This window comes from Poecilia formosa, unplaced genomic scaffold, assembly GCF_000485575.1.
Source record: "Poecilia formosa unplaced genomic scaffold, Poecilia_formosa-5.1.2 Scaffold12, whole genome shotgun sequence".
In the NCBI taxonomy this organism is placed as follows: domain Eukaryota; kingdom Metazoa; phylum Chordata; class Actinopteri; order Cyprinodontiformes; family Poeciliidae; genus Poecilia; species Poecilia formosa.
The window spans coordinates 1,318,265-1,342,151 of record NW_006799951.1 but is presented as its reverse complement, the minus strand read 5'-3'; the positions used below and the strand labels follow the sequence as shown (position 1 = coordinate 1,342,151).

The 23,887-nt window shown below is 37.5% G+C and overlaps 1 protein-coding gene across 13 annotated transcripts in view; it reads right to left on the bottom strand.

Moving 5' to 3' along the window:
* LOC103133520 (protocadherin-15) overlaps window positions 1-23,887 on the bottom strand; it is a 191,749-nt gene that overhangs the window by 107,024 nt on the left and 60,838 nt on the right. For 9 of the 13 annotated variants that reach the window (XM_016667929.1, XM_016667930.1, XM_016667928.1 and 6 more), the window contains 2 exons: window positions 13,915-13,929; window positions 10,804-10,869 (listed from right to left, as the gene is read on the bottom strand). The exons of 1 other annotated variant lie outside the window; for it this stretch is intronic. In XM_016667929.1, coding sequence (XP_016523415.1) covers window positions 10,804-10,869; window positions 13,915-13,929 — 81 coding nt within the window. The remainder of the gene's footprint in view (window positions 1-10,803; window positions 10,870-13,914; window positions 13,930-23,887) is intronic. 3 more of the 13 variants (XM_007545284.2, XM_016667932.1, XM_016667938.1) reach the window with 1 other exon arrangement.

The window sequence follows — 23,887 nt, the reverse complement described above, 5'->3', positions numbered from 1 at the left end:
ACGAGCAAACTACTTTCGCCAAAAGCTGTGAGGCATTGGCAGAGAGGATTAGGCAAACGCACAAGTCACAGATTCAACTCTGCTGCTCATCTCAGGGATGTGTTTTTATTGCAAAACTGCTAAATGACGGAAATCCTATTCTGTGAAATAACTTGCCTTTTTTTTCAGTTTTTCCAGACATAGGTGCTGATTTAGTAGAGTGCAAAGTGTAAAGCCGCTGGTTTATGAGCCTTCAGAAGCGTCGCATATAACCTCATCTTGATTTGTAGTTTGATGAACTTTAGCATGGGGGGAAAAAAGCCACGGCATTTCAGATTTAACAAAAAACATGGTGGAAATGGATGTTCATCATGCAAATCTCGTCTCCTTATTGACATTTAATAATTATTCAAAATTTATTGGACTTAAACATGTACTTGGTGTCAAATTGATGTTTGATGAAAATAAACATGAATAGTCATGATTAATTAATGACAAACATTTATTCATTTGATATTTCTTAAAGCGTGCACCATCACTAATTTTAATACAGAGAGACATGGTGTGGCGTAAACAATCACGGGGAAAAGTGCAGACTTGGCATTTGTATAGCAGACATTAGTCACTGAAACTCTCCACAAGGAGTGTAAGTTACAAAAAGTCATTGCTGAAGAGACACACACCAAATGACTTGCAACTGCAATTGCAGCAAAAGGTGGTTGCCCAAAGGACAGACTCAGAAGGACTGAATACTTTTGCACAAGACACTTTTCATTTTTTTTTTTTATTTGTATAAAATGTTTTGAATCATTTTCTTTCCACTCCACAATCGCATACAACTTTGTGTTCATCTTTCACGTTTCGCAAAATATGGAAAAGTTCAAGGGGTATGAATATTTCTGCAAGCCACTGCATGAGAGTTTCACTAGAAAAAAAAAAAAAATGCAAGTCATCCACATGCAAAGTATCCAAGGTTATGTACAATGGTTTACAGACACTTTAAACAAGCCATTTAAACAGGGCAAAACCCTCAAGCAGTAAACACGTAGTCTTGGAAGAGGAGATATTCATTTTCTCCAGCCTTAATACAAACATAGTTTAGGAGAGTGCTGGGATGAACTGAAGAGTTGTTTTAATTGCTATATTGCAAATGTTAACCCAGCTGTTCGGAACTAGTGCAATCTTTTTTTGTTTGTTTTGTTTCTTGAGAACTGAGCAAATTACCGTTAAAAAAAATAGCTCATCCTGTGTCAGCATCTGTTAATAAATATCTGCATAAGAAATAATATTTCTCCAAAGCTCAGATTTCAAGAATAAAGCTTCATAGCTTTGGCAAGATTCTAATTTATAACCAACTGAGGTTTCATTAATAATAAATAAGGTTGTGCTAAGACAGATAGCAAGATGGTCATACAGCGGTCATCTCCTTTAACCGCATACTTGTGCAAACAATACGAGAGACCCAGAAAAAATAGTTTTGAATGTGTTGTTGCATGTTATCAAGCGACAAATATTTCTGGGAATAGCCAAAATACTACAGAGCAAAAAAAAAAAAAAAAATGCCATTTCATTTTTATTACAACAAAAAGAATTGGCTTTCAAAGATCTGGCTCAATTAATTTCCAGTCTGTAACTGATATAAAATATCTGACCAAAGATTCTGTCTAAACCTATATAGTCACAGGTCAGTGTGGAGAAAATGAGAAACATTTTTTCAACAGAGTGGCAGTATAGTTGCAGTTATACAGCAAGAGTAATAATACAAGGGATTCAAAAACACACAGGGGGAAAAAAAGGCACGGTTTAATTTAAAATATTCTTAAAATTGCCAAGACATTAATAGAAACTTGTTGAGCAAAGCAAGCTTCATGAAGACATAAGAGATAACGCTGCTGCTTGTGCTCAAATATCCAAAGAATCACTCTCTTTGAGCTTAGGTGACACAGTGTCATGATACACTTATGAGTATTTCAGACTTAATCCGGATATATGGCAAAAGATACCATGGGAGGGTGGGGAGTAAATCAGTTACAAAACACTGATTTTGTGGCAACGGGGTTACTGCTGTGCATGCAGAATCTAATTTACGACCTTAACCACAACTGCAATCCAAACACAAGTGTAATCTGCTTTGTGGAAAACCCTCACTCACGAACAGAAGGCATCACCTGCCTGTGCCTTTTATATTCATTCCGCCCTCATTTGTAACTAGATTAAAAAAAAAAAGGGAGAACACAGAGATGAAGAAGGATGGATGCACACAACAATAAGCCGCTAACCAGTGAACCACCAACCAGCATTCTATGAATGAATCCTACTCATGAATCACCTGCAACTGAATCACTATAAGAAGGTAATGGTGGGATGGTTATATGCTGGTAAATTTGACAAGACTACACACTTGATTTCCAACTGTCAGACAAACTGATTTACATAATCAAGTTGCATGACATCTTTGACACAGCATAGTTTAGAGCTAATGTACACTAGAACTACTACACTGATATGGGAAAAAGTTTTCACTGTCAGATCAAAGTGGCACAGCTTATAACACGGCTGCACAGGGTTCCTTTTGTACATGCAGACAATTAAAGGTCAAATTAAAATTACATCAGACTCATGTTTTAAAGATGTCATGTAAAATCTACTTTTTTGAGCTTTGTGTGGTGCCACAAAGTTTTAAGTATTTTTACAATTATACCTAAAACCTTCATAAATATCTCACCACAATGGCAATTAAATTGAGAGCAAAAATATATATTTTGTTTGTATGTTTTCTGGTTTGAAAGACATAGCTCTCCCTAACCCTAACCTCCACTGGAGATAACATCATTAGCGCCTGAACAGCATTAGGTAGATTTGGGCAATGGATAGATTTTTGCTAAGGATGCAAATATCGGAGATGTGTAGCACTTTCTGAGGTCTCTAGCACTTTCTTTTGTTACTGTATTCAGTAACAGCAAATTCAGACGTTTAAGTTTCCAACTGGCCAAGGACTGGTCTTTGCCAAACTGGTCAGTTTTGGTGACAAACCCACCGTCGGTACAGTTTTAATTCAATCTCTAATGGCTAATACATCAGTGAGTCTGGCTGAAATGTATATAATTCTATTCAACACAGGTTGCATGCCTTGACTCAGGGTCAACTAGATCACTCCTGACTAATCTGTCAGTCTGCTCTGAAATGCCTTTGTTGCTACGAATCCTGGTATGGTGAGCAGCTGTATGGGTATGGGCAGAAATCGGCTTCTTGCTGTGTTTGCTCTATGCCTCCAAGACCAGCCGCAGAACTGAGTACAGTACGAATTAGACGGTTTGTGGGAAGATATAGCTGGCAGGAGCCAGATGTTTTCTTTGGCTGGAAAATCCCCTTGGTTACTAATAACTACAGTGGCTCCATGTGTATCGGAGAATACATTTAAAAAATATTGTAATTGGTCTGTAAAACATTAAACAGTCTAGGACCAAATTACATTTCTGAGTTGCATTTTAAGTACAAACCAGCCCTCAGGACTTCAGAGAACCAGAACTTAACAAGCTGAGATTTCTATAAACTAATACAGGTCAATGTGTTTTGATTAGCAATGGAAAAAAAAAAAAAAAAAAAAAAAAAAAAAAAAAAAAAAAACTAGTTTTGAAATACAAATGATGCCTGAATTTCACACACAATACATGCATTCACTGAGAATTTAACTAGTATTTCCACAACAAATCAGTAGTAAATCAAAAATCCAACAAACTGTATGTTTAGAGGATATTAACGTGTTTTTTTCCTCATTCTTCTTTCAAGGTTAAAAGCTGAGTGAGAAAGGATTTCAGTTTTTCAGTTGGTCTGTGACAAAGTGCAGCGTAGAGAAAGCGTGAGCCATGTTTCTGCTCTGCAGTCTCTTCACGTACGAGGAAACGGAGGCTGCAGTAAAACAAAACCAGGATTCCCTAAGAGAGACGTGAATAAAAAAAGCATATGCTATTATGACACAATTAATCCAACATGACAGTCCTACTATATTCTGGGAAAAACCAGCTGAATAAGACAGTAAGGGTGGTGAGCTCACCCTGGCAGCACCACTCATAAAATATCCATTGCTGCCTCCTGCCAACGATACAAGAAAAATCTGCTAACGACAATATTGCCCAGTGAGCAAAGTACAGACCATTTATGTAGTATATTGTGACTTTCTGATTCCTTGATCACACATAAACATATTAAATTAGATTAAGCATTTTGAGACAGATAAGATTTACATCTCAAAAGCCGCTTTTTTTCCATCCCTGTTTATACGTCCAAACAATCCAAGCATTCTCATGCAGATAATAATGCAGCGCGTTGTAACACATGAACGGCCTGTTTTAAAGGGATAATGAGGATAAACAACAAGTGATTTACAACATGAACAGAGGTAATTATGCTCTCTGTTGAGCTCCACAATATACTGTAATTGCTGCCTATAAATGCACATTAAGATGTAAAACATGCTGTTCACATCCAGAGAAAGAAGCGGCACCAAACACTTCATGGAATCCTATTTAAAACATGCAGAGATATAAGTAGTAGCGGTTATGGTAAGTCAAAAATGTGTTGTTGTACATGTATAGCATGCATTGTTATGCATATACTCTCCCATTATATCAAACTGATATAATGGGAGAGTACATTATATCAGTTGTTCTGATATAATATACTACTTAATAAAAATGCTATCAGCTCTGAAGCAACTTTGGCGAGATATCAGTCTTGGAAAGAGTTATGTGGTCACTTCCAAACAATTTGAAGTGCTTCACTGCAAAGCAACATAAATTAGTTCAGATAAATTAGTGCTTTATTTATCCAACAGATGTACTATGCACCATGTGTGGTGGCAACATAAATCCAAGTCCTTGAAAAGGCTTGTTGTCCATTTGTTGAAGTTTTAGTTTTTGTTCTGATTGTAGGTATTTTGAGGTTTTTCTTTGAGTATCTATTTTCTTTAAGCCATTTCGAGACATATAGCGATCAAAACATATCTCTCTTACTTGAATGGCACTGGCACGTTTTGACAATAATAATAGTTTATAGCATTCTACTAGCCTTACAAGAACAAAGAGCATTTGATATGCTAGGAGTGAGTTTTAGAAATATAATCCCTGCTACAGAATGCAAGACATTAAGACAAACCGCAACATATGTTTAGAGGGCATTGTAGGACTTTATGGGTTAATCGGATAATAATAAACAAAGCACATGCATAAACCCTGAGTCTTGCCAATCTCATTAACCACCACAGGTTTATATGCAGTTTGCCCTCTTGTTGTAGAGAACTTTGAAATAGTAGCTCCTGGAATATGTAGATGTTTTTAAAGTGCATCTAAAAGCTTATACTGGTTGGTTCATTACAAAAGAGCTCATTTCATGACACCACGCTAAAAATGTATCAAGCTTTTTTCACAAGCTTAGCTCTAATTTTGCTGATCAAGGTTTATGATCATCAACGCCACACGGAGGGTGACTGAATGTCTAGACTCTCCTCCTCCTGACTCTGGTTGTTTCTAGTTAGCATGGGAGACGGCAGAGGAGCTCAGTTTTTTTCAGATTTTCCATCTTATACCATTCATTCACAACATAGTGACAGTTTCAACAAATATGTTTATAAATATATATATATATATATATATATATATATATATATATATATATATATATATATATATATATATATATATATATATATTATTTATAAAAGTTACATACTGCTGCTGAAAGCTGATGAATAACTAAATATTTATGAAGGATGTTACTTGCTTCAAAGTGGAATTCAAAAATACTAACATTATGTGGTAGATGCAGTTGCACTAGGAGGAGACTCATTGGAAGACCCAGGACATGGCTGGACAGATTGATGGGTGGATCGATGGACGGAGTGATAAATGGATGGATGGCAGACGATGCAAGTCATTGCATTAGTAAACGTGAATCTGTTACATGGACGATAAAAAAAAATAGTAACTCCTTCATCAGTCATTGACTCTAAATATTCTTTTCTCATCAGACTAACTTGAATATCAACCTCCTTTTTCCTAGGCATAGTTCTGATTGTATGTGAACTGGTGCTGGGCAATTTGAAAAGGACTAGGGGGAGTGTGTGTATGCTTCACACAACACTTGATACAAATCATAAATTTACCCTGACAAGATAAAAGCAAGACCTCAGCATCCTAATTTATGGCCACAATGATTTCCCTTTGCTCCCCTAACAAGCTCTCTGTCAATAAAAGGATATACACCCACCCTCTTTATTTTCCCTGCTCACTCCATATTTATATATGCAACTCCTACAGCACAATGAGATAAATAAAAAAATAAAAAAACCTTCTGAATCCAATTAAATGCTTTAAGACGCCAAAGGAGTATATACAAATGCTGTTCTTTTTTATCCCAACTCCTGAAGGGAGTGAGACTTCATATGTGGTGTATGGCACCTGTCAGCCGGTCTGCAGATGTACCGGTTAAGATAAATTAAACATGTTACGCTTGATTTGAGCAACCGACTTGCAGTGCCCTTGTGGTTTTGCTTTTTCCAAAGTGAAAATCTCCCAGAATAATAAACAAAAACAGCAAGCTGAAATAAAAAAAGAAGGAGGTACTGGTTTTCAATCTCTAAAGGTAGAACCATTCCCTTAACACAGTCAGACATATCTCTGTCCAGACAATTAATAAATACATAGCTGATACTAAAGATTAGTGACACAAGTACTGAATTTTCATGAACACCAAACCCAACACTTTGTTGGCTTTTTTTTTTCCCTTCAAATCCATATGTATGTATGGTGATACCGTTGGAAATGGATGATTTAGAGTAAAAATTTGAATATGTATTAAGAGGATATACGACTTAATAACTTTGGTCAAATATAATGACAAGTTGATCAACATTTTAAAATGTAATGTTGGCTTCAGCAGTATTTCCAAGGCATTTTGATGGAACATATGTATGTATAGCATTTATGCAAAGAATAACACAAATCACTCCCTTGCTGGCAATCTACTTACTCTTTTAACAATATTTTCATAAAAGAAAAGGAACAAACACACTATTTCACTACTTTCAATCCCCTTATTCACAAAGTTTGATGACTTACAACATGTTAAAAACCTAAAATAAAGACGAAAACAAATCTCATATAGTGTATATTGTAAAAGTAAGCTCACTTGATTCATTTAGCTTTAGTGAGTCCAAACAAATTTAGCTGGACCAAGGGAAAAATGTCTGAGTTGTAAAGGTTGCTAAGCCCTGACCTCTGCTGTCACTGAGCTCAGATCACACAGCGTTAGCAAGACACAAGGATGCATTGAGTGTCCACTACTAATCAACATACTGTTATTCTGTAGAATAAGATCTATGTACATATTCCTAAGAGTTGACAGAAGGCTGCTGTTGTTAGATATCCCAAATATTCCTGTTTTCTTATTTTTTAGCTTTGTGGCTCTTAATGGCTTTATCTTGCTTATTTAGGCTATCCAATATTGGATCATAAAAAGACAGATACACTTTTGGATGCAGTTAAAATGAAAAGTGAAGTCTAGATGGGAGTAATGTGAAGTCTAGATGGGAGTAAACATTTTACAGTGTTTACTCCCATCTAAGTAAACACTGTAAAATGTGGTTTTGGATGCAAGCCACAGCTGATACCTGAACACAGCATCACCACTTATGCTTAAGATGAGTCACGTTGAAGCTACAAGAAAAAAGCTGTGGCTGTATTGCTGATGAATTAAAAGTTGGTAATCATCACCTTTGCTCATTTGTTCCTTATTATTTTGTCTGTCACAAAGCTGTTATCATGGTCCAAAATACATATTTCTGTCTGCACAATAGATAATTTATGAGTACATGCCAATTTCCCTGGCTACTACAAGATTACTCCTGTACAGTTTTATCTCAGTAAATTACAACCAAATTTGTGTCTGTAATTAAATAAAAAAAGTTAATATAGATTCATTAATAACAGATATGATTTGTTTTTGTTAGTTTTGATGACTCAGATAATGAAAACTTAACATTTAGTTAATATACAACATAAGTGCAAAAATCGCTTCTCGATTGATTTTTACCCAGAAAGCACATGGGCAAAAACCATGAGTGAAACGGTCACTGGGACTGACTAGTATATATTCCATTGAGGGAATGACACTAACATATTAATTCCTCATATGTTAACATAAAGGCTCGTCTTGAAGTATAAATTGCTACTTACAGGCATCGCTTCGAAGAATGGCGTTCATAACTGACACGTGTGTTCATTTGCTCACCACTAAACAACCGTACTGATTAAACAACATAAAAGTCAAGCAGATGGCAGCAATGCGCCATGCAAAACAAAACACCCACAGTTTACAGGACACACTTCCTGCTAAAGAGCCCCCTGGTGGTTGAAGAAAAATCCACATATAAACCGGAAAATACAATAATAAANTTGGTCCTTTTGCATAATACAAGTTGATCTACCAAGATCACAACCCACTTTCAAATATACATCTCAGAATCTCATTCAAAATCCAGCTAATTGTTGTGCTTCATCCTCATGTTTTAAACATTATATTCTACTGATTAGCATAATTCTCAGGTCCCAAAAGCCGTAGATCAGTGGTCCCCAAACTTTTTCCTGTGAGGGCCACATAACTTTTCCCTTCTCGTTTCTCGATTGATTTTTACCCAGAAAGCACATGGGCAAAAACCATGAGTGAAACGGTGACTGGAACTGACTAGTATATATTCCATTGAGGGAATAAAACTATAACATATTAATTCCTCATATGTTAACATAAAGGCTCATCTTGAAGTATAAATTGTTACTTACAGGCATCGCTTCGAAGAATGGCGTTCATAACAGACACATGTGTTCATCTGCTCACCGCTAGCAAACAACCGTACTGATTAAATAACATAAAAGTCAAGCAGATGGCAGCAATGCGCCATGCAAAACAAAACACCCACAGTTTACAGGACATACTTCCTGCTAAAGAGCCTCCTGGTGGTTGAAGAAAAATCCACATATAAACCAGAAAATACAATAAAAAAAAAAAAATAAAAAAAATCTAAAAAATAAAAATCTGAATGCTCTCTGGTATTGTTCAGGGGGCCGGACCAAATGTGGAGGCGGGCCGTAGTTTGGGGACCCCTGCTGTAGATGATCATTTTGTTTCAAGCTTTAAATTGACTTGATAAAATAAAGTCAATATATTCCAATTTCTTGAGATGCACCAGCTCATCCTTAACTGTAAGTCTTTCTATTCTGACTTGCAGAATTAAGTCAAACAGACTTATGAGCTTCACAACTCAAAGTCACAATGTAACATAAGAACTTACAGTATATGACAACTTGCACAGTGTCAATGTAATAACAACAACAACAAAAAAGGTACAACACATTAAACAGCATAACTGCTATGGTCAATAAAGGCAGGTTGCCTCTTTTTACATTCCCGTACTGGGAGGGCGAGATGAGGCACGTTTCATTACAGAGAGATAAACAAACCATGGTGGAGCCAGAGGAGACCCACATCCCAGGTAAATGAGAGCTTTATGAAAAAGATTAGTGCAAATCCCTCTCAGAAAGCACTTGGACATGTGGGGTGAGAGGCTTTCGGATACAGACTTGGCTGCCTCCAGCCGGCGAATTCCCTTAGTAATCGATCAAAATACAAAAAATCACAGCTGCATAGTCACAGAGGGGGAAGGAGGAGCTGAGACCCAAAGAGCAGTGAGTTACTGCAATAACTAATGGGTGGGTTTATCTGAATTCTCAAAATAAAAAAAAAACACATAGATAAAGCATATGTGTGCAATTTTGTCTCCAAGACAGAGAGGCTCTCACAACGACAGTACAGCAGGAAAGCTGAACATCTGCGGAAACTACTCTGCTTGTAAGCTGCGGTTGCCATCTTTACTAAGAGCTGATCATTAAGCTCCGTTAACCTGCTGCAGGGAGAACTGAGTGACACAAACACACACACCTGCTCCATTTAGAGGGAAATCATTTCTTATTCCCCCAGCGAACATATAACTCCTCCCCAAGTAGAAGTCCTCAATTCCCCTTCCTCTCCACAGGACATGTCTGCATGTGCAAACCGACTGCTCCCTGAATTGTTGACGTTAAACACTTGAGTCCCAAAGAAAAAAAAAAAAGGGAGAAACAAATCTGAGCTAGGAATGTAAGGAAAATAAATATGAGGAAGAAATAAAATCAGAAGCAGGCAAAAAAGTAGGTGCAGGTGATGGAAATACTTGAAAGAAGATGAAGGAAGGGAAGAAAAAAAGAAACTAAAAAGGAGGAGTTTCATCTGACCCACTCAAGTGCTGCATGTCTGAAGTGCGCTTCATTGCCTCCTGTACTGAAGTAGCACAGGTACACCACAGTAAGTACAGTCTGCAGAGGGAGCAAGCAGACAACTCATTACCGGAGCCCTAAAACATTTCGATGTGCAAAACACCATCTGTACGTCCTCGGATATAAATACGAACTCGGCTTCCCTCGTGAGTGAATCTAGCGGAATTAGAACCTATTTACTTTCAGCCTGAAAGGAGAGCACAAGTACATGTCAGAGTCTGAATAAACATGCCTCTAAGAAGAGTCCTCACCTATAAGCCAGTGCAGTCATTCATCCTGCAGAGTTCATTGGTTACAACATGTATTAATATGTATTGCATTAGGTGAACAACATCCCCTGTAGCACAGAAACAATTTCACAAAGCACACCACTCCACTCGAGTGCAGCAGCAGTTACTATAATCTGATAAACTGTGAATATGAAGAAATATGTGTGAATCATCAGTGGATAAATACATACCATTGGGACTCTCCTCGTCAATGGTCACTATGGTTGCAGGAGGGCCCGGCCGAGACAGCTTACACTCTGAGTACAGAAGGAGGAAAAGAAGTATCAGAAGACACACATAAAGCTCAACCCGCTTTTTTTTGCACAAGAAACATTCCAGTAAAATATAAATTTTAAGATGACGCGTGATGACGGCATAGCTTCCACATAAAGATTCATAAAGGCGTGTAAGATGTCTTAAGAGATTAATCTTCCACAATTATTTGTTTTCCTGTTATCAGTTTCTATGAAATATTGCAGCTGATGTAGTTTTCTTGTAAATTTATGCTCTTTTTTAAGTTGATCAGAGTGTTTGGTATCTTAATTAGCTATCAATTAGTGTGTTTTTTTTGCTAAAGAGACACAGATTCAAATTGTTCCTAGGTATTCTTCAAACTGGAACTGTGACAAACTCGGGGCGGATGAGCCGTCAGGTTTATCATGCCACCGCCGCACACAGTAAGGAGACAGTCAGTGAAAGAGTGCAGCAGAGAGTGACATTTTGGAGTTGCCATGTGTCTATAATAAGTATTTATTTTAAGCCTTTTGCCCACAGCTTTACCAGGAGCCCAGTTATTGTGCACTTTGATAAGATAGCTCATGAGAACGCACATTATACTAGAACATATATTGAGAATATTTGATGTACAGTTGAGTAATGACATGTCCTTTCAGTTTATAATGCGTTATAATAAATTTATCAATGAAACATCTATCCATCCATTCTCTACACCTGCTTATCCTTGCAGAGTTGGAGGGGTGCCTATCTCCAGCAGTCACTGGGGGAGGGGTGGGGCAAACCTTGGATGGGGTACAAGTCCATCGCGGGTCAACACAGAGACACGCGGGACACACAACCACAAACACACTCATATTCACACCTAAGGACAATTTAGAGAGAGAAATGAATCTAACAGTCGTGTTTTTAGACTGTGGGAGGAAGCCAGTGTACCTAAAGAGCCCATGCATGCATAGTGAGTACATGCAAATATCACAAAAAAAATAAATAAATAATAAAAAAAATAAAAACACAGGCAGGCATTTGAACCAAGGACCTCCTTGCTGCAAGGCAACGGTACTACCAACTAGGTGTATTTGTCCATCTATGAAACAAATACACCTTTTCTGGATAAAAAAAAAATTAAAATATATATATATATATTTTTTTTTTTTGAATATATTTTATCAAAAGCTTGACAACATTTCATCAAATGTGATGATCAACCCACAGTTCAGATCAGTTCACATAATCAGAAAATGCACTGGTGTACTTTTAGGGGTGCCCCAATCTAATCCCTACGATTTTTAAATGAGCTGTACTGGTAGTCCCTGACAAACTCAACTCCTGTGATACCTGCAACAGATACAGCTGGTAAGATCTGTTTCATAAATCATGGTCTATTTTGTAAGGGGCTTCCGTATCTGTGTTATTATTCTTGGGCATTGTATTAATGATTACACCTTGGTTTCCTGCTAAGAAGACACTCCAAGACCTTGTCAACTTTAGTCGCTGACAACAGCAGTAACTGAGACACTCCAGGGACTCCCTGTCTGTATCATGTGACCAGCTGTGCCACGGTATTATTTACCAACGCCAAATGTGCACCAGAGGGAGCTCTGCTTAGTGCATCTTAAAATCAACATATTAAACTTTATCAATTTAAAAATAGAGTTTTTTTTTTAGTTCCATCTGCAAATAATTACCTAGAATGTCGCTAAAAGATGATAAGAACCACATTGTGAAAGATTTGTATCAAAATAGAGCTGTGGTTGTAAACACTATCAGCAGGAGCAAGGTGAGTGTGTGTCAAGACAAATATACAGAATCTTTAGAATCACAGGATAAATCTATGAGTACTTTAGGTGAGATGCTGTCAGAGCACCACAGCAGCTTTTTAACCCGAGCTAAACCTGTTTGGGAGAAACGTATTACAGCCATCTCACAGAAGCTCCGCTCAGAGTTAAAATATCTGTGAGAGTGAAGAAACTGAAGCATCCCAAACTGTCAGCATGCAGTGTATGCTGCAAGGAAAGGTCACAGTGTGTTAAAGAACGTAAACGGCATGGATTTCAAGAAACCAGCCTGGACTCGGCAATGGGTAATTTTCAAATTTTTTTTTAATTTTTTTTTTTAATTTTTTTCTGCCCATTTTGAGATTTGCAATAAGCACCACTTGTACAAACAGGAATCATCTTGTTAATATTAACATATAACAAGATCACAGACAGATTTATAATGTAACGTAGCATTTGGAGTTTCAGAGTTGTGAGATTTGTAAGCAGTTTGTTTATTTTCGGATACTACAGACAGTGAAGGCAAGGCATTTATGCACAGTTTCCCACAAAGCAATAATTAACAAGGGAGGTTTTATAACTTGGATAGTAAAACGGACATCTGCTTTTGTTTTCCGCACATTGTAGTGGTCAGATTTAAAATTCACGAGGGTAAAGCAAATGCAGCTGTAGTCAGTAAAAATTGTACTCAATTAGCGCTTGAGTATTAAGGGAGACATCACTTCCAAGTTCAAGTAAAAAGATGTTTTTTTATGTTAATGTGATGCAATATTGTTATGAGGTCATTTAAAGGGTCATGTAATCTGCACAGAAGCTCATGATTCGCACTGCACACTTCGAAGAACTGTTTGAGCATCTCCCCGTCACACAGACGGATCCTCTTACAGCAAGTGCAATCAATAAGTCCTGTAGCTGCATCATCAAGAGTAACCGACTGTGTGACTCTGACAACTAGACAAAGGGCGGTGAAAAGCACAAGGCAACATTGTGAACAGAACAAGGGAGAGAAAAGCTTTGCAGATGGAGGTCACAAGAGCTAGATGGTATGAGCACATGGGACACAGGTAATGGCAGCTTGACAAACGGCACCAGATGGGGCAGTGAAGGGGCTGGGACATGTCATTCTATATAAACAAGCACTGAAAGATAACTTTGCTGATGTAAGGAATGCTTGGGATTACATGTCTTTCAGCATGTGTGGGGGGAGGGGGAACATAAAGAAGAAAAACAGCAAAATACCGAAGTTAATAAAACAAAGGGAAAATAGATAAAAGAATCTTGCCCTCTTACCCTCATACTGCCAGTCTGAAGGAGTCAGAGCACAGTTTAGCCAGAGGGAAGGAGAGCAGGAAGGGGAAAAAAAGGAAAATAATAATAATAATAAAAAAAACATCAAACATTTAAGAAACAGCTCTGAAGTTAAGGGGGAGGGAAAAGGAGAAAAAAGTCCTTGCAAGAATACAGCGATATTAAGGAAAAGAGAAGGAGACATGTTATAAGGGGAGAAAATGTTAAACAGGGATTGAGATTTTAGAGGAAAAATATTAAGCAATCCTTCAGTACAAAAATGGAGGCTTTTAAGATGCTGTCACAGCATTTATCTTAGTAGTTTGTTAAAGATAAAGTCCTGTCACATATATGAACGATGTGACTCCCTTTTGACACGTGGTGGGAAGAAGGCTGTTCACACTGCATGTACATACTAGTCATTGTGCTAAAGGCAGAAAAACAACTTACCCTTCCAGGAAATGGAAGAGGGTGTGAGCAGTGCATACACGAGGATGATTAACTGGGACGAGGCAGAGGAGCTCGATCTTCTAACAGATTATCTGTCTCATAGCATGCCGTCACTACATAGATTTAAACATTAAACATGTAAGAAACATTTTTTTTTTATTTGATTTATAAAAGTTATATACTGCTCACCCCACAGGGGGAAGTCTATTTTAATTTTATTTTTTACTAATGATTATTTGATCCCTTGGGGGCCCTCAGACCATGTATAAACAATTAGTTAAAATGATCGAACAATAGAATTAGGATTATGCCAAAGGGATCATGACCTGTTCAGCATTACAGTGTACATTTTTCCACCATTTTTCACAATATACATTCACTATAATTAACGAGGTCGGAGCAGACAAAAATCAAAACACATTTTTAGATAGACATATAAGACACTGTGTGATAGCAGTTCAAAGATTTGGTCAACAGGTGAGTAATATCTCCTTCTGTTAGAAATAGATTCCACAGCAGACGTTCATTAAAACACTCAATCAAGAAACACACATTTTGTTCTTAAAGTCATGGCTATTATACACAAACTGTCTCTCTTTTCCTAAAATGCTCTTTCTCTTTCAAACATTTTGAACTTTGTGAGGCTCGTTACCAAATTGGGTCAACTTAGATTACATGTAATCAGAGATGGGCAAGATGACACATCAACAACCACCGGTCTAGTATTTCACACCCACCTTCTGTTGCAGTCCTTAGTTGTGCAACCGTGCACCTGTTAGTAGGTGCATAACAGGATAGTTTTCTCATTAAATATGCATAACCATGAGCCATGTTTTGCATACCCATGAGCCATGTTTTAGAAGCACATAATGCTCAGAGGAAAAGTTCTGGATGAGATAGCCTTAAGAAATGTTCAAATTTGTAGATTATTTGAAACAAATTTCTGGAAAAATTGAAAATTTAATGTGATTGTATGTTAGAATACTGTTGTGCTAAAGATTTGCAATGACTTGCAACATACATTTATTATCCATATATGTATATATCCATCTTTAAAAGCTCCTTAAGACATGTGCACTGTTAATTTTCAGTCAAGAATTTTGGAGCAATTAGAAAACCCATACCTCTTTGCTAAGGAAATGGAGTCTCCCATAATAGCAACATGATGAACAGAGGAAGTGGGTCACACAAACAAGCAACATAGAAAAAATAAAAAACTCTGCAAGTCTGATCTGAAAAAAACTCTGCGAACCCAAAGAGCATGCATGTGTATGTACGCGTGTGCAGGGCATAAAAGTTTCCTGCACTCACATCTTTTTAGAGGATCATATGATCTGTTTTGGATGTGTGCGAAGGTGTGTGTCGGTTTTAAGTGGTAATCGTGGCAGTAGGGGAGAGACATAAGGAGTCAGGTTCCAAGAAAAGAGGAAGAACCAAGCAGAGATGAAGAATAGCACCTCCATTTGCAGTGACAACAGACGTATACTATGATCAGAGCACTGCATGTGAATACATACACAAAAACTCAAAGCAAAAACGGATGCTCACATTCCCACTGCTTCACATATTTAAAGCTTTTAACAACAAGTGATGTTTTCTATTTAAAATGCTTTTCAGCATAATGGGACGGCATAACTGACGTTTTCTGATCTTTTCACCATCCCGTTGCTCAATGTATCGCATATACAAAGGTTTGCAGAGAGACTGGAAAGGTATGGAGTTGGATTTCTGCTGGATAATTGTAAAAAAAAAAAAAATAAATAAAATAAGCATAAAGAGTACAGAAAAATGTTTGTAGTTACAAATTTTTTTCTCCACGTTTCCTTTTGTTCTTCATTCTTTCCTTTCTTAGCCTCTTAAGTCCTCAATTCCTCCTTATGTTAAGATGCTACAACTTTGTGCATGGAGTTTTTGTGTTGCTTTGTGGTGAACTGGTCCTCTGACCAAAATGCACCCTGCCCATTACACACTGACTGAAGCCACCACCTATTGTTTGATAGGATAAGGTGAATGAATGAGTGAACAAACGAATGGACTGATGGTAAAATGAGAGTAAAAGACTTAGAATTAAAGAAATGTATACAGGAACAATCCACCACATCCTCAGCCCATTCTGCCTTTGGGTGATAAAAGTACGAATATGAAAAGGCTGAAAATTTAGGTTTCAATTCAGGCAACACCTGTGACTAACTACAGATCTCATCTTGATCGTGTTCTGAGCTTAGACTGCTTGCTACTTTTTAACTCGAAGGTTTCTCTGAACTGCAAATAAAACAGAAGCCGTCTCATGTCTCATTCAGTGATGCAGCAACAGGAGACAGCTTGACCTCATCTAGCCTCACTGGCACCTTTTAATCCCCAGCACATCTGAAGGCAGCCACCGAGCGCTAACAAGGACCAACCCGACTGTGTTCTTTATCCCACTGGTGCTGTACAAATACACTTGTGCTGCACATTAACAGTCAATAGTGCCAGAAGGTGAGAGGTATCCAACTTGTGTGAAGCAAGGTGGGACTACAGCGCTCCTATTTCAGGCCTTACAACACCATCGAGTTCACATCAATCAAACCTGTCTGTAATGTCTCAGTGAGAGATGGTGAAACACCAGGATGAAGCTGGTTGCCTTCTATGGAAGAGAAACAAAGTGTGCAGTATATGGTCTACGGGATGGAGAACAGTCAATCTTGGAAAAATATCTATAGAATTTTTTCTGCACACCTCACCACTGCTGGGGATTGCTAAACATTATCCAAAAGAAAAAAAAATGTTTTAAGTTTTGAAGGAAAAAAGGAAGGAAAAAATTGAGCAATGTATTTATAACCTTGCAAAAATTCAACAAATTGTCAAAGTTACACGCAGAAACAATCACACAATGCACATGACATTTACCCTTAGAAAAAAAATGCATCCTTCGAAAATGTGCCTGTGCTGGTGTAACAAAATGGAAATGGTAAAAATCTTAATATTTGGGTCATGTAGCAAAAATCCAGCAGTAGTGCATCCTCTCTCACTGAGGTCTGCAGATTTTCAACCAGGTTACTTATTAGCCAGGCTTGCATCATGGACAGTAGCTAGATTTGTTTGTAAACAGTGCATCTCTTGAGTCCACCATTCACTGGACTTCATGGTCCCATGATAAAGAGGCAGGTTCAGATGTTTTGCTGCCATCATAAACACATTTGACTACAATAAATATGCAGAAATGCTTTAGGCATACAATATTGTTTATGGGAAGTTCAACAGTTCAGAAATATTTTGAATAATTATTCATACTTAATGATAATTTCTACCTGCCTATTTGGATAAAAATCATATTTTGCTGGATCTAGTCACTTTATTTCTCTGAACAGAGCCTCGGCATATTTATCTAAACAAAGTTTGGCCGCTTTTGTAACTGACAAACAATTTTATAAGATGTTAAATAAAGATGCACCAGGTTTGCAGAAAAGACTGAGGGCTTTACTGTCAAATAATATCTGTCAGTTTAATCTAGCAATGAGAAAAAAAGTTTGTCTTTAGAAAGTGCAAAGTAATTTCCAAGTCAATGGAGCAAAGTGGAGTGTACTTGTCTTTGTCACAGGTTCATCACAGACAATTTAGAAGTCATTGAAAAGTTTGTTTGCTATGTCTATTGATGAAAGCTGTTCATGAAATGGCCACCAACACCATCAACAATGAGGAAAAACATTAAAAGGTCATTGCTAAACTGGCTGGCTAGTCACAAGTTGCTGTGTCTAAGCATATAATTTTTGAAATTATATGCTTTTGGCAAAAGGTACAGCAAAAAAAAAGAGAGAAAAGATTGGGGAGAACTATGAAGTAAGGCTTATTCAAGAATGTTGAGGTGAACTTGGGATACAGTAGTGTAGCGTTTATTGTGTTAACCCACTTCTGATCAACGTACAACACCAGAGGTATCTTGATGTGGAATGTTAAAGTCATGGAGTCTGCAGGAAGAGGCACAGCACCCTTATTGCTTAACGTCTAGTGTCAATTTTCCAGTCATCTACCAGGAACTGTTTGAGCATCTCATGCTTCTCTCAGCAGACAGACAAGTTTTATGGCATCACTAATCTCATGTCCCAGCAGGCACCTGAACAAATAAGTATCAATACCACCATTACTGGAACCAGGCATGTCTTATACCTCAGCTTAACCACATTCTAACTGCCTCTATGCTGCATCACACTGATCTAGCAGTTCTTGCAAAAGCAACAAAAGGAGCCCTGACCAAGTCTAGAGTGCATATAATGTTCAGGACATAGACATTTTTTTGCACACCATTTCTGTACGAAAAGCAGTTTTGTAATTGATGAAAATATTTATGTTTTCTGAGAAACTGAATTTTCTCAGAAAATTCTGATCATCATCAGATAATCAATAAAATTATTGAAATAAATGGCTAATTAGATCACTATCTGTAATAAATGTATACGAGTTGCACCTTCTGAATAAAATCAGTAAAATAGGTCATGATTAAATTATATTTCATTCAAATGCACCTACATGCCCAATACTAACCTACTGAGGTAAGGTTGAACAATGCTTTAAAGTCAGAATCTAGATATTTTGATTTAGGTATGTCAGTCCCATGCCATGTTTTATACGCTGTTAAAAGGGAAGCAGAAAAATGCTTGCTGACATTCAAATTAGCATTAATGGATGTAACTCCATTCTAACCATTGATAATGCTTTAAATATGATATTTGCATGAGTTGAATATAGAATATTTAATTAATTCCTATTATAGTCAAAGTAAGATGTTGTGTTTGGCTTATATACTCTAATTCCACTGTGATAGCTGCACCTGTCAAGTTTAATTTAGTTCAATGGCTTTTTTGACACGCAGCCTAACAGACTTCACTTTCTCCCTAAAATATATGTCTTCTGCTGAGCCAGCGACCTTCCTGTTTTGCACTCGCTCTGATGTTAGAGATGGCGTTGGAAGATTTTTTTTTTTTTTTTGAAGGAATCAAACTACCCGACCTTTAAAAACAAAGCCAAACAAGCAACAGGATACTAAAAAAAAAAAAAAAAATGTCGCCAGACAGAAATTGACACGGTAACTTTGCAAATGAAGTAAAAGTCTTAAACTGCAAGTGGAATTTTTCTGTAGCAAATTTAAAAACATCTACACTGGACATATGCACAATGTGTCAAAGCACAATTTATAAAATCTCTAAACTACCAATTAAAAAAATAAAAAATAGACAGAAATTCAATATTACATTTGATGCAATGTAATATCATCAATTGAAATCAGCCAGGCTCAAGCAAGGAAAGACCTAAAACCTGCAGGGCAGTGTGCCTTGAGGACCAGGGTTTGGAAACGCTGTTCTAGAGGTTCAAGTTGCTAAGCAAAATGGCTCAGTGGCATGTAGTCGGTCCACATATTTAGGGTCCTAAAAACAGCAGGCTGGCAAAACACAAGACATAGCTCTAAAAACTGCATTACCATTCAGATCATACAGAATAATACATAATTCTGTAAATGCTCTCCTGGGCCAGACTAATGCTACTAGCCATTACCATAAACTCCCATGTGTGGTAATGAGGGATTAACAATGGTGGTCAAGCAAAAGCCTAAAGGGTTTTTTTTTTTGTTTTTTTTATGTTTTGTTTTGTTACTGTGAGATGCAAAGTGCTATAGTAGAAGGGCATATTTAATTTGCATTAATGAGACAAAGATGCAACTTGTCATTCGCTCCTCTATGAAGTGAAGAAAGTTAAGTGCAAAAGCAATTAAGAGTTTAATTTATGCTCGGTTATGTTGCTAAATTTGTGGGCCAGTCAACATGTTTACATTAGCAAATACCTATAGACTCAGTTGCAATGAAAAAAAAAAAAAATTCATGACGCTTATCCCCCCCCTTTCTTAAGCTCAAACAAACCAGCAAAAATTGAAAAGTAAAAAAAAAAAAAAAATCAGTTTTAGTATGACTAGGACAATTTTTGCAGTAAAGCCTACATAATGCAGCTAATGCTAAAACCCATCCAGTGTTTGCAAAATGTGAGTTTCTTTGAAACTTTGCATTGCACCTCTCAAAGTTGAAATAACCTCTCTAAATAGTTCTAATGTTTTAATAAGAAACGGTTAATAATGAGGCTATGGAGACAGCCGAGGTCACTCATAATTTTTAAACTGGGTCTTTACATTGAGGAAAAAGACGATTCATTACTTCTCTGACTCCAACTATATCTCCTTGTAGATAATTGTTGAATTGATATTGGTTCAGAGACCAAGGTGGAAATGAGAAATTGATGTGATGTAAATTATTGGTGGCTGATGAAGGACAGAGGGTATACTTTACTTTTCTCCTGGGCAGATTCCACTTTCCCAGTTAAGATTACCCCCCTCATTGCCCCGCTCCCTTTATTCCCCGATAGGGAAACCACACAGAGCGCAGGGCAAATATTGCAATCACAGTTTAAGTGCACAGATCAGCACGCACACACTGTGCTCCAGGATGGGCCTGTTGGAACACACCACAGGCGGCTCACACTCCACAACAGTGCCCTCCCTCTGCCCCTCCTTTTTTGTAAAGCCCAGGGCCTGATTACAGCCTGGTGGTGAACAGATTAAAAAAAACCCTCCTCCTCCTCCTCTCATTTCTCCACTGCATCCCCCACCCCACAGACCGCAACGGCTGCCGTCAGACACAGTCTGCACATCTGGCTCCTGATCAGACAATCCCAAAAATAGACAAACTATTGTGGGTCAGAACAGAAGTGCAGATGCGAAAGGCTGGGAACGATTGGATCGAGATGGAGGAAGACTGAAAGGGAAGGCTGATGGCAGAAGTGTCCATGGCCACATTAACTGATTCACAATCCCAGATACTGCTAAGCGGAGTTAAGCACCTGTGAGTGTACGTGGATTTGGGTGACATCTGGATTTGTGGACTGGGAGATTTGCATGTATAGACACAGTGTGTCCTTCTGTCAAGCTTTGGGACGGATTTAAATATTTCATTAGTCACTGTTGAAGCGCTGTAAAACACTGGACTTACATTGACAAAAAAAAAAAAAAAAAGATTAGGATTTGTCTATTCCATTCCTTATTGGGAAATATTTAGACGTTGATGCATAATCAAAATTTTATTCATAGAAAAAAGGTGATTCATTTGAAATTAAACCTTTGCAAAACTTTTGCAATAATTTTGCAAATTAATAAAATGTTGGAAATTGTCCTGTAATTCTGCAAAAGTGACTTGTCCAGATTGTCCTGGACGATCAGATTCCCACTGATTTATTCTAATCAGCATGAATATATTACTTCTGATTATTCACACCGATTAGATCTATGAGAGTCTAAGTCAGGGCAGTGGTCCTCAGGGATTCAGTGCCCTGCATATTTTAGATGCGCGTCTGCTCCTGCACATCCGACTCAAATGATAGCTTTAGCTCCTGCATACCATTAAGTTCTGCAGAAGCCTGTTAATCACCCACTTCTTCAGGCCAGGTGTTTGGCAGAAGGGAAACTCCAAACAGAGCAGTGGTCCCCGAGGACCAGGATTGAGAAACACTGGCCTATGTATAGTTCTTCATGAAAACCAACCATAATTATTTTAACTTATTAAAATTTTATTGTGTTACAATCAAGGACTTATGTATATTAGTGTGACATAATGTGACACCATCACAAAGAATTCAGCACTTTGAAGAGCTACCATTTGCTGCAATTAGTGGTTGCTGTGGAGTCAGTCTCTAAAAGATGTCCCTGTTCTTTTAATCAAAATTGGACCAGCTCAGTCAGATTGAATGGATGGTATATCAATTTCCAAGTCGTACCAAAGATACCTGATCCGATTTATGTTCTAAAGATTGACTAAGTCATTTGGACACATGGACATAATTCAAGTCATTACTCTGCAGATCTGACCATTTGGCGTCACTGTCCTCCTGAGAGTCGAGCCTTCACGCCTGTTCCAAGTCATCCTCTAGGAGGTTTTATTCCAGTATTGTCCTATATTTAGTGACGACCACCTTCACACCAACTCTGTTCAAACCTCTTAGGGCTTCACAGAACAGCTGTGTTTATTCTGAGGTGAACTCTGTTTACTTGTTTGGTCACTAATGAAGACGGGTGGTTATGTTTAATTTAGATGTATCAGACCGGAGGGAAATTACCACAAGTGTCTGTTGTACAGCTTTACTTTTTTTTTTTGTTTTTTTATCCAAAAGAACAAATGTAAATTTTCCTTCACTATACTGGTAAACACTGCAGTGATTTTGTCAGCGGTGATATATGCCCATTTTATTCTTTCTTGTCTTTCTCATCTGTGCTTTCGTCACTCTGTGATCTTTAGCATTTTGGACAGCAACATTTGTGTCCTGTGTGAGGATCTGTTGCCGTGCAACGCTTTTCAGCCAGCTAAATGTTACACCGGCGTGTAAAAGGTTCTTAACACTTGGGATACATCAGCCGAAAAGATATTGTAATCCTAGCAGTCTGTTGCAGTATAAATATTGCACACATTTATCACTTGCTATAGACATACATTTGTGATACATTGGGCCAGTCCTACTTAAAGTGAGTGAAAACAAATACAGGCTTAGTCTTTATGTCCCCAGATGCCAAAGGAGACCTTCCACAGGGCAGACTTGGTTTCTGACAGAAAGAATAATGCAGTGGTGGGAGGAGTGAAAATCATGGCAAAAAATGTAACATCAGCCCCATCTGGAAAACTCAGCGTCAGAGATCCACACACACACTGACCCAATCAGAGATCATTTGTAGGTCTCCAAATCATTTCTGTCTACAACAACAGCAAGTCTCAGTTAAATAAAAAAACTTATTGTGACTCTCGTCACTCTGTGATCTTTAGCATTTTGGAATGTCACAAGCCAAGTTTCAAGATTTTCAATGTATTGCCTATATTGGAAAAAGTGTCCTACCATAACACAGTTTAAAAAAAGTCTTTAAAATAATTAAATAAAACTGTATACATTATACACAATTTTGTTTCACCTCCTACACTGGTCTATCAGGGTGGGAGCTAATGCTGAAAGTCAAACCTGCACAAGAGCAGGCTTCAAAATGTAACTCTCAACCAATAAATGCCCTAAAAATGAAAAAAAAAAAAAATACAGCAGTGCTTGAACAGGTTTTTTTCTTCCACACACTTTTCACTCCTGTTTTGTCCTCCTTTTCAAGACATACAGTATACTCAGAAACTTAAACCAGTATTAAGAAATGGTTAATAACTGTAAATGATGGTAAATGATAATTAAGCCATGGTCACACTCATGCCTTTCTATGAATAATGGCATATCTGAACACACATTTGACACAAGTTAAAACCTTAAGACATTAAGGTGATGTTTCACATTTTGTAAGTGACATAAGGACAAAGTCACTTTTTGCAACAACGTCACCATATCCTTTTTTCTGTACTCAATGATCTGCTACAGCTGATCAAAATTCAATGTTTCATACAGTGAGCACCCTTAACTTATCAAATATTTATGAGCTGAATCACATAGGTTGTACATCATACAGCTGTCACCTGCTTCAAGCATTTAG